The sequence below is a fragment of the Ostrea edulis genome, chromosome 5 (assembly GCF_947568905.1).
Source record: "Ostrea edulis chromosome 5, xbOstEdul1.1, whole genome shotgun sequence".
Lineage (NCBI taxonomy): Eukaryota > Metazoa > Mollusca > Bivalvia > Ostreida > Ostreidae > Ostrea > Ostrea edulis.
The window spans coordinates 88,855,373-88,868,000 of record NC_079168.1 but is presented as its reverse complement, the minus strand read 5'-3'; the positions used below and the strand labels follow the sequence as shown (position 1 = coordinate 88,868,000).

The 12,628-nt window shown below is 37.9% G+C and overlaps 1 protein-coding gene across 5 annotated transcripts in view; it reads right to left on the bottom strand.

The window, feature by feature from the left end:
* LOC125649752 (AP-5 complex subunit beta-1-like) overlaps positions 1-12,628 on the bottom strand; it is a 45,458-nt gene that overhangs the window by 28,805 nt on the left and 4,025 nt on the right. For 2 of the 5 annotated variants that reach the window (XM_056139209.1, XM_056139210.1), the window contains exons 2-8: positions 9,596-9,690; positions 8,202-8,328; positions 6,136-6,267; positions 5,615-5,727; positions 3,240-3,270; positions 2,772-2,975; positions 268-342 (exon numbers count right to left, since the gene is read on the bottom strand). In XM_056139209.1, the coding sequence (XP_055995184.1) occupies positions 268-342; positions 2,772-2,975; positions 3,240-3,270; positions 5,615-5,727; positions 6,136-6,267; positions 8,202-8,328; positions 9,596-9,690 (777 nt within the window). Of the gene's footprint in view, positions 1-267; positions 343-2,771; positions 2,976-3,239; positions 3,271-5,614; positions 5,728-6,135; positions 6,268-8,201; positions 8,329-9,595; positions 9,693-12,628 lie in introns of those variants that run through there. The other 3 variants (XM_056139211.1, XM_048877486.2, XM_056139212.1) reach the window with 2 other exon arrangements.

Sequence of the window (12,628 nt, the reverse complement as noted above, 5' to 3'; positions counted from 1 at the left end):
ATAGCTACAAATGTTAAAACAGATTACTATTCAAAACTCATAAACACTCCTGAATACCTGTACAAGAAACACAGTTCCAATTTCATCCGCTCTACCTTTAATGCGTTTTGTAAATCCCAATAAATATTCTACAAGATGTTCCTGTTATTCTAATATTTTGCTCTTTGATGAACTTGTTGATCAGTAACTAACTAGATTTTCTATGTTCCCGGCTGAAAACGAGCAAATTAACATGGAGACAATTGCAGGGAATTTTGTTATACAAACCTGTATGAAGACAACAAGATGAAGCAGAGCTGTATCAAATGTGGACATGTAGTGCAGCATCATAGGTTTAAATATCTGCAAAAAATCAAAAAGATTACTTCGATATTTCCAGTGTTAGCAAACATTTAGGAGAAACCTTAAGCAACAACCACATGTCACATAATGCAGTGACAGAAATCTTTTAGTACTGATCTGTTCACAAGACTCTTACAGTGATAAAAATCTTTTAGTATTCTGTTCATAAGACTCTCACAGTGACAGAAATCTTTTAGTACTGTGTTCATAAGAATCTCACAGTGACAGATACCTCATGCTAATACAGAATATCAAACTATAAAATTTAAAACTCTTTAGGAGAAGTCACGAAAATTATGCATCACTTGGGCAACTCTTGCTGACAAAAGACAATTCATTTCTGATTAAAAAATATCTGCCTTATTAAAAGAAAATTTCTCAGAATGTTGTAAGTGAATATTGTTGTACCAAAAAGATGAGTTGTCAGATTAAATTTCTGACATTTGGTAGCGGAAGGCAAACACACAAATTTTTTTTACACAGTACCGGGTATTTTATCTAAAATAAGTGGATATTTACTCAGTTTGCTAGAGTTTCTTGAGTCATTATAACAAACAATTCCTATGCAATGATATCATTAAACAAGAGGCCCATGGGCCACATCACTCACCTGAGTCACCTTGGCCCATATCTGAAGACTTTCCATATATATTTGCATGTAAAACTTTAGTCCCTATTATGGCCCCAACTACCCCTGGAGGCCACGATTTTTGCAAACTTGAATCTACACTATGTCAGAGAGCTTTCATGTAAATGTCAACTTCTTTGGCCCAATGGTTCTTGAGAAGAAGATTTTTAAAGATTTTCCCTATATTTGTATGTAAAACTTTGACCCCCCCCCCCCCTACTTGTGGCCCCATCCTACCCCCCGGGGGCCATGATTTGAACAAACTTGAATCTGCACTATGTCAGAAAGTTTTCTTGTAAATATCAGCTTTTCTGACTCAGTGATTATTGAGAAGAAGATTTTAACTATATATTTGTATGTAAAACTTTGATCCCCCTTGTGGCCCCATCCTACCCCCGGGGGCCATGATTTGAATAAACTTGAATCTGCACTATGTCAGAAAGTTTTCATGTAAAAATCAGCTTTTCTGGCTCAGTGGTTCGAGAGAAGAAGATTTTTAAAGATTTTTCCTATATATTTGTATGTAAAACTTTGATCCCCCTTGTGGCCCCATCCAACCCCCGGGGCCCATGATTTCTACAAACTTGAATCTGCATTATGTCAGGAAGCTTTCATGTAAATCTCAGCTTTTCTGGCTTAGTGGTTCTTGAGAAGAAGATTTTTAAAGTTTTTCCCTATATATTTGTATGTAAAACTTTGATCCCCCTTGTGGCCCCATCCTACCCCCGGGGGCCATGATTTGAACAAACTTGAATCTGCACTATGTCAGAAAGTTTTCATGTAAAAATCAGCTTTTCTGGCTCAGTGGTTCTTGAGAAGATTTTTCCTATATATTTGTACGTAAAATTTTGATCCCCTATTGTGGCCCAATCCAACCCCCGGGGCCCATGATTTGAAGAAACTTGAATCTGCATTATGTCAGGAAGCTTTCAGGTAAAATTCAGCTGTTCTGGCCCAGTGGTTCTCGAGAAGAAGATTTTTAAATGACCCCACCCTATTTTTGCCTTTTTGTGATTATCTCCCCTTTGAAAGGGACATGGCCCTTCATTTGAACAAACTTGAAAGCCCTTCACCCAAGGATGCTTTTGGCCAAGTTTGGTTGAAATTGGCCTAGTGGTTCTGGAAAAGAAGTCGAAAATGTGAAAAGTTAACAGACAGACAGACGGACGACAGACAAAATGTGATCAGAAAAGCTCACTTGAACCTTCGGTTCAGGTGAGCTAAAAATCACATTACATGTATCAATTTTCAAGCATGTAGCAACAGAGGGGGGTACCTGCCCCCTTTCCTTTACTTGCCAACGTACTTATCCCATTATTATTACATGTGAAGTTTATTATTCTTACAAGCAAATGTCAATTTATTGGCTGATCACTTTTTATAGTGGTGAATGGTAGTGGAAATGCAAGGTTGAACCAATGAATTGAACTCATGTACTGAAGAATAACCACCTCCCACCCCATCAATTCCAAGATTTTGAGATTTTGGCATAAACATGCACTTTGTGCTAGTCAAATTTTTCAGACAAATGTGAAGTGTTTTTTTCTCTGTTTATCCCTCTACCATATCCTACTTTAAAAAATGATGCTACATGTTTGAATTCTCTCACTATATCTGATAATAATGTGTGCTCGTTTCCTGAAAAGTTGTGTTAGAATCAGAAATAAAATACATTCTGTAGTTTGTACATCATTCACAAGAAACTTACAGTGGTAGAAATCTCGTGGTAATTCAGTACAATGTTGACTACACTTACAGTGGTAGAAATCTCGTGGTTCAGTACAATGTTGACTACACTTACAGTGGCAGAAATCTCATGGTAATTCAGTACAATGTTGACTACACTTACAGTGGCAGAAATCTCATGGTAATTCTGTACAATGTTGACAAGATCAAGTACTATGTGCCAAAGTCCCCCCTGGGTGAATAGCGAGGTATTGTCCATGATCTGGGAAATGATCTGTCTGTACTCAGCTGGATCAAGGGGAACAACTCTATCCACTTCCTGTAAAGTAAGTTAAAAGTCACAGAGAAATAAATCTTTAGGTGTTTAAATATTAATTTTGAAACACTATTTTACTCTCTTTGAAACAAAATTGTCAACTTCTTTGCCTTGGTGAAAGAGTACATCTTACAAAAAGGACACCCCCCTTAACAATTACTGTCAATTAATTCTTAAAACAAATTACAGAGTGTAGTGCTTTTCTTATTTCTTGACTTTATTAGCTCTCTCTCTCTGCACACATCATTTTAACCAAAGGTCAAGTACCTTTCCCTTTGTCCAGATTCCATCAGTGGCACTGAAAGAAAAAGATGCTTCACTCAATATCACCCCAAAAAAGTTGTTTTAAAACAATAAAGTCAAGTTCCATGAACTTAGAAGCCACCACAACTCTACATGTATATCCACTACAAATGTTCTAATGTGTCCCTCATCTCAAACTACCACGGGTTTATCTACTGTAAACCATCTTTTATTCAAGAATTCCAGGTACAGTAGGAAAGGCATTTGTGACAGGTAATAAACTAAGAGAGGCTACAATTTACGAGTTTCAAGTAAATAGAGTGACTGTCATTCAATACTTGTTGCTTGTGAATTTAATATTTCTTGCCCATGCATAAAATTTGGTTTACAGTACTACTGTAATGCAATGTACCATGCTGTTTATCAAAATACATCGCTGGAAACCCACGGTCAGTTCCACTCTGTTTACCTTCCCTTGGGACACAACACCGACATTTTCCACATAACTCATTAAAATGCATGACCTAACGAGGACCAATGGGAATTGCCGTAAATATTTCTGGAACTCTAAGTGTTAGCAGTAATGAGTGTGGCACACAACAAAACACACACACCCATGAGTGTGTGTGTGTGTTTTGCTGTGTGCCACTATTAAAGATATTTACATGAAAACTCCAGATTTGGCACCCAAAATGGCTGATTATTTTGGCTACTACTTCACTTTCACATATGCCCCCCCCCCCCTTAGAAATCCTGGATCCGCCTCTGGTATGTTTATTATCATCACTGCTACATTAGTATGTGAATAAAATCAGTCATGCATGATACAATTTAAAAATTAGATGCAAATTTAAATTAAAACAATTATAGTCTTACAATCCCATTCACATGTCATGTTGTAATTATCGAAGGTGAGACATTAATTGTGTTTACATGAAAGAGGTATGTAAAGAAAGTCATAATCACTTATTCAAATGGTGCCGACAACACAACTGGAACAAATTACGGCAGTAACTTAATATACGAGTAAGTTTAACATACCTGTAGGCCTATAAACCAATGAAATACCAAGTCCGTTAAAAAAAACATTGCTCCCATATGATGGATAAAAGTGGCGAGACTATGAGTGCTGAACATGTAGACCTGTACATAGACTCGTACGCAGTAGTAAACGCTTGGTAACCCAGGCTTTTTCCTCCCTTGTCTTTATAGACACAAATACACCCTCCGCTTCAATAATACTGATAAAGCATCTTGCTGAAAGCTTTTTAACTTGTCTAACTTTAACGTAGTCAAAATCCTCACTTCGAAAGCATGTTTTTTTATGATCCTCAACACTGAAAATAAGGGGCTTTTTCATTGGTTGAATATCACAATAAGGAAAGGTAAAGCGACCAATTGCGTATAGAAGCTGAAACACATCTTTCAGCGAAAATATCAGCATTTTGTCCCACTGAAGGTAAACAGAGTGTGACTGACCGTGGGTTTCCAACGATGATCAAAATGTACCTAAAGTCAAGGTGTTCATCAAAATGTACCTAAACCCATACTGTTCATCAAAATGTACCTAAACCCATACTGTTCATCAAAATGTACCTAAAGCCAAGGTGTTCATCAAAATGTACCTAAACCCATACTGTTCATCAAAATGTACCTAAAGCCAAGGTGTTCATCAAAATGTACCTAAACCCATACTGTTCATCAAAATGTACCTAAAGCCAAGGTGTTCATCAAAATGTACCTACAGCCAAGGTGTTCATTAAACCATACCTAAATCCAAACTGTTCATCAAAATGTAAACCAATACTGTTCATAAAACTATCTGAACACATGACTGTTTGTCAAACCTTTCCGAATCCATGCAATTTATAACACAGTACTCATGTTGTTCATCAGTCTGTATCTGAACCCATGCAATCTGAACCCATTCAGTTTATAACACAGTACCCATGCTGTTCATCAGTCTGTATCTGAACCCATGCAATCTGAACCCATTCAGTTTATAACACAGTACCCATGCTGTTCATCAGTCTGTATCTGAACCCATGCAATCTGAACCCATTCAGTTTATAACACAGTACCCATGCTGTTCATCAGTCTGTATCTGAACCCATGCAATCTGAACCCATTCAGTTTATAACACAGTACCCATGCTGTTCATCAGTCTGTATCTGAACCCATGCAATCTGAACCCATGCAGTTTTTAACACAGTACTCATGCTGTTCATCAGTCTGTATCTGAAACCATGCCGTTTATAACACAGTACCCAACCCATGCTGTTCATCAGTCTGTATCTGAACCCATGCCGTTTATAACACAGTACCCATGCTGTTCATCAGTCTGTATCTGAACCCATGCCGTTTATAACACAGTACCCATACTGTTCATCAGTCTGTACCTGAACCCATGCTGCAGAACCTTAGTGACGAGCATGACATAGTCCTCATATACACTGGTCCTCTCCTGTCTCATCAGCTTAATCAAGGAATCCTTCTCCCTCCACAGCAATCCCTGTCATTACAAAGCTTCAGCAATTAATGTCCAAATAATGTGTGTTATAAAGATATGAATGTATAATCCCCACAATGCATACATTTATTCCTTATGCATGTTTCTATATTTAGTAATGAAACTTGTTTTCATGCCAAGGTGTATGGTCAGTAACTTAATCGAGAGATGAAATACACTACAACAGCAGACATATATTACTGACAAAATACTGCTAATTCAAAATACTTCAATATTAGTCAATAGAATGATCTAAAACCTTTTCTCAATTAACAGATAATTATTTTTATATTCTTTAAAGCAACTATTGGTAATCATTTTTCTTTTAACAAGATATATTCAATCTGTGTAATTTGTTTTTCTAAATACTTTAAATGTCCACAATAAGTTTATGTTGCATTATTTCCTTACTGGGCTGTCCTCCTCCAGCTGGGTCAGACATTGGCAGGCTGTGGAGTGTAGTAACCGATTCTCTGTCACGTTAACACCATTAGAAATTGTAGCCAGCAGTGTCTGCACAACTGACTGGCATACATCTGTATCCTGTAAAACAGTCAAAATTCTCTCTAGAAAACAAACATCTGAACTTCAGATATCCATAGCAGTATAAGTCTAAATATACTGTATATCTGGTCATTTTGGCAAGGTGAAACATTTGGCTTTTCTGTTGGATGATAAAAATATCACCCCCTTGTGCACCATGATTTCATAAGAATCAGAATTGCAAAAAATATAAATCTGCTAACATTTAAGAATAATAAGCCAATTTCCCAACACTAAAATTACCTGATTTATGGTACTCAGTTGCTAAACTCCATTTGTATCCAAAAACCAGTATTTACAGAGCTTCACCTATCCAGAAACATGTAGTTACAGAGACTCACCTATCCAGAAACTTGTAGTTACAGAGCCTCATTTATCCAGAAACTTGTAGTTACAGAGCCTCACCTATCCAGAAACATGTGGTTACAGAGCCTCACTATCCAGAAACATGTAGTTACATAGCCTCACCTATCCAGAAAAATGTAGTTACAGAGCCTCACCTATCCAGAAACATGTGGTTACAGAGCCTCACTATCCAGAAACTTGTAGTTACAGAGCCTCATTTATCCAGAAACATGTGGTTACAGAGCCTCACCTATCCATAAATATGTAGTTACAGAGCCTCACCTATCCAGAAACATGTGGTTACAGAACCTCACTATCCAAAAACATGTAGTTACACAGCCTCATCTATCCAGAAACATGTAGTTACAGAGCCTCACCTATCCAGAAACTTGTAGTTACAGAGCCTCACCTATCCAGAGACTTGTAGTTACAGAGCCTCACCTATCCAGACACATGTGGTTACAGAATCTCGCCTATCTAAAAACCAGTAGTTACAGAATCTCACCTATCCAAAAACCAGTAATTACAGAATCTCACCTATCCAAAAACCAGTAGTTACAGAATCTCACCTATCCAGAAACATGTAGTTACAGAGCCTCACCTATCTAGAAACATGTAGTTACAAAGCCTCACCTATCCAGACACATGTAGTTACAAAGCCTCACCTATCCAGACACATGTAGTTACAAAGCCTCACCTATCCAGACACATGTAGTTACAGAGCCTCACCTATCCAGACACTTGTAGTTACAGAGCCTCACCTATCCAGACACATGTAGTTACAGAACCTCACCTATCCAGACACATGTAGTTACAGAGCCTCACCTATCCAGACACATGTAGTTACAGAGCCTCACCTATCCAGACACATGTAGTTACAAAGCCTCACCTATCCAGAAACTTGTGGTTAGAGAGCCTCACCTATCCAGACACATGTAGTTACAGAGCCTCACCTATCCAGACACATGTAGTTACAAAGCCTCACCTATCCAGACACATGTAGTTATAAAGCCTCACCTATCCAGACAAATGTAGTAACAGAGCCTCACCTATCCAGAAACATGTAGTTACAGAGCCTCACCTATCCAGACACATGTAGTTACAAAGTCTCACCTATCCAGACACATGCAGTTACAAAGCCTCACCTATCCAGACACATGTAGTTATGGAGCCTCACCTATCCAGAAACATGTAGTTACAGAGCCTCACCTATCCAGAAAATTGTAGTTTCAGAGCCTCACCTATCCAGACACATGTAGTTACAGAGCCTCACCTATCCAGACACATGTAGTTACAGAGCCTCACCTTTCCAGACACATGTAGTTACAAAGCCTCACCTATCCAGACACATGTAGTTACAAAGCCTCACCTATCCAGAAACATGTAGTTACAGAGCCTCACCTATCCAGAAACATGTAGTTACAGAGCCTCACCTATCTTGAAACTTGTAGTTACAGAGCCTCACCTATCCAGACACATGTAGTTACAGAGCCTCACCTATCCAGACACATGTAGTTACAGAGCCTCATCTATCCAGAAATACGTAGTTACAGAGCCTCACCTATCCAGAAACAGCATGCTGAACTTACCTGTTGGTCATACAGAATCAGTATTGTTGTTAGAGTGGTCAGAATTTGACATGTGACGTTGAACTGCCTTCCCCGCTTTGTCAGCTGATGACACACGTCCAGGAGGGACTGCACAATCTGGTCAACACTGAAAATTATATACTCAAGTGTGTCACCTCCACAAAGAAGCACCGGTGATGTTCCAACTATGTAAACACCTTTAGGATTACACCTCCGGCATTCAACAAAATCCAAGTAAGGCCCAAGCGGAAATTATTACACACTTGGGTAACGGTGGGTATACGTTACCACCACTTCGAGAGATCGAGAGTGAAAAACAATGAAATGTGTTTTAAGAGACCCAACTTCACTTCAAAAGATAGAGAACTTCAAGAGATCGAACGTTCGAGAGATCAATAGTAAATTTGCTTTGTTATATAGAGAAAAAAATTGGGACCATGATTTCACTTCGAGAGATCAAGAACTTTGAGAGTCACCTGCAGCTGGAAATGCAGGATAAATGAAAATTTATAAGTACACTGCCACAATGAATGAGACATTTCAAATTAGTCCCTTACTAGAAGCATTACTTGGTTCTTACTTTGCCATCTGAACACCCTAGTTCTTACTTTGCTGTCTGAACACTTTAGTTCTTACTTTGCTGTCTGAACACTTTGGTTCTTACTTTACTGTCTGAACACTTTAGTTCTTACTTTATTGTCTGAACACATTAGTTCTTACTTTGCTGTCTGAAAACTTTGGTTCTTACTTTGCTGTCTGAACACCCTAGTTCTTACTTTGCTGTCTGAACACTTTGGTTCTTACTTTGCTGTCTGAACACCTTGGCTTTCTTACTTTACTGTCTGAACACCTTGGTTCTTACTTTACTGTCTGAACACTTTGGTTCTTACTTTACTGTCTGAACACATTAGTTCTTACTTTGCTGTCTGAACACTTTGGTTCTTACTTTGCTGTCTGAACACTTTGGTTCTTACTTTGCTGTCTGAACACTTTGGTTCTTACTTTGCTGTCTGAACACTTTGGTTCTTACTTTGCTGTCTGAACACCTTGGTTCTTACTTTACTGTCTGAACACATTAGTTCTTACCTTGCTGTCTGAACACTTTGGTTCTTACTTTACTGTTTGAACACTTTGGTTCTTACTTTACTGTCCGAACACTTTGGTTCTTACTTTACTGTCTGAACACATTAGTTCTTACTTTGCTGTCTGAACACTTTGGTTCTTACTTTACTGTCTGAACACATTAGTTCTTACCTTGCTGTCTGAACACTTTGGTTCTTACTTTACTGTCCGAACACTTTGGTTCTTACTTTACTGTCTGAACACTTTGGTTCTTACTTTACTGTCTGAACACATTAGTTCTTACTTTACTGTCTGAACACATCATTTCTTACTTTGCTGTCTGAACACCTGCTTCTTGGCTGAACTCTTCAATCAGAACCAACAATTCCAATTTAATTCTCTCATCAGTTGATTCACTGTACAAGAGCTGAAACAAAGAAAGTACAAAGTTTTGTTAGGTGATGATATTTAGATACATGTATCTTACATAAGTAAACAATGTTTTAAAAATACTCCAAAAACAGGCCCATCTCATGATATACAGTAAAATATCTCTATCTCGAAGTCCGAGGGACCTCGAAAAAACTTCGAGATATACGGGGGTTTGAGATATCCAAAATCGATCTTGGATATTTTCTTTTGAAGGAGGATATTTGATGCATAGTATGGGATTTGCATCATAAACAAAAAACCCATTGCCGTTTCTTATAGTTTAATACAAGTTGATAAATCAATATTGTGGAATTTCAAAGACAAACATTTCGGTTTAATATATATAAACATCCAACTGAATTCACAATGTGTTTCAAAATAAAGATGATCGTGCCTGTATGCTAACTTTAAGTTTACTGATGTCCAGGCTCGACTGGGATGTAGTTTTTGCATTGTAATGAAAGAACCTATCACGTAAGAAACAAAAAAAGATGGATTTTTTAAAAAAACAACTTTTAAATGTTTATTAAATAAATTTTCGTGTTTTCTCTGTACAAGATTTAATGATGAAGCGTGTATTATTAAATGTGTTATTGTTAATAAGAGCATTACCTTCAAGCGTACTTCGACGATTTTGTTCGTTTATCTAACCCACATGTTAATGATAATATAAAGCTTGTGTTCTTCAAAACACCATCACTGGAATCGGGTGTGTTAGTTCATAATTGGCGGTGAACTATAGACGTATTGTTGGAAGGCTTCACTAATCACCCAATCTGTTGAACCATTTATTGCGACCTGGGTCTACTTGCAAAAGGCGAGCGTGGATTAGCAGTCATTAATTATAATTGATGTAGCTGCGGGTGTGAATGTGTGACTTAACGATGCCAGGTATATTAAGCAGAGCGGAAAATTGACTGCACTTCGAGATAAACCAGGTGAATTTAGTGTATGGGACCTTGAAAATACTTCGACATAAGCAGAGTATTCGAGATTACCATGTTCGAAATATCAGAAGTTTTTTTAATCATTTATATAGGGAAAATGGCTGGGACCGGCGGTCGACTTTGACTCAAGCGGGGTATTCGAGATAAACAATATTCGAGATACAGATATTTTACTATATAATAATACCATGTACAATTAAATAGTTTTAATCCAACACCAATGTAATCTTTTCTACTGATCATTTTCTACATAAAAGTAATACAATAAAACTGTTTCCCTGAAAATTACTATTTCCCCCCTCTGAGGACAAAATCAGTGCTACTCCCTGATATGATAATAAGTCAAAGATGTCTGTAGTTTCACGGGATATCACCCTCTCGGGAAATTGAAGGTGATTGCAAGTTTGATAAATATTTAAGTTAAACGTAAACATGTTTTCTGTTTGCATCAATGACTAAAGAACAGAATAAATTTTGGGACATATGCTGCTAAAAATTAAAAATTTATCTAATCATGTATTTCATTGGGAAAAAATTATTGGACACTTGGTCCGGCCAACAACTGATATGGATAGGAGCAAAACAAAAATTACCGGACAGACCTTCGGAATCACTGATATATATTGTCAGAAATCTTTCAATATTTTTGCCTTTGATAGCTTAATTATATAATGATAGCCATTTCCTCATGAATGAAATGCAGTTATGAATAATGCACGTACAAATCTTGATAAATATATATAATAATTTTATACATCTATTTTATTGGCTGGAAAGTAGAGAAACAAGATATGTTTGTAAAACACATATGCCCCCCATGGTGCAAAATTGAAAAGAGTGATACACACACACATCATTTAATTGAGAGTAGTATCATCAATTCAAAATATTGAGCAGACAATATATTCCTATGTCAAGAGTGGATTGACCATGTGACCTAAAAATCAATAGGGGTCATCAACTCCTGAAGATATACCAGTGTAGGAAGTTTGATATCTGTCAAGCAAATGGTTCTCAAGATATTGAACGGACAGTATATTCCTATGTCCAGTTTGATCCTTGACCTTTGACCATGTGACCTCGGGAAGAGAACAGGCATTAGATGGAAGTTTATCAACCAGCTAGAAGACCTTGATTACGCTGATGATATTGCCCTCCTATCTAGTAAGCACCAGCACATGCAGGAAAAGACCGAAAGACTGTGTACACATGCTGAAAGTATTGGTCTCCGGATCAACACGAGCAAGACCAAGGTGTTGAGAATTAACAACAAGGAAACCAATCCTATCACAATCAAGGGAAGAAACGTTGAGGATGTGGACACTTTCACATACCTTGGTGCTATTGTCAACAAGACAGGAGGGACAACAGAAGACATCAAGCACAGACTGAGTTTAGCCAGGAATGCATTTGCAATGCTTAATCCTCTTTGGAAGTCCACCAAATACAGCAGAGCAACAAAGAACAGAGTATTTAACAGCAATGTGATGTCTGTGCTACTCTATGGAGCAGAAATGTGGAAACTGAATGAAAGTGATGTCACCAGATTGGAAACTTTTCAGAGAAAATGTCTACGAAGGGTACTCCGCATCTTCTGGCCCATGAAAGTCAGTAACGATGAACTATACTGTAGGACAAGGACATGTCCAGTAGGTGAAATTGTTAAATGCCGAAGATGGAGATGGATAGGACATACTCTGAGGAAACCACATGACAACAACTCCAGAGTAGCCCTGACATGGGCCCCAGAGGGTAAGAGAAAGAGAGGCCGCCCAAAAACAACATGGCGAAGAAGTGCAGAGGCAGAACGCGAACAACTAGGATGGCAAACATGGAGCGAAGCAGTCACAGTAGCAAATGACAGAGTGAGATGGCGGAAGATGCTGTCAAGCCTTATGAGCCGACCATGGCTCAAAGAGGATAGGTAGGTCGGTAGTATATTACTATATCCAGTTTGACCCTTGACCATGTGACCTCAAAATCATT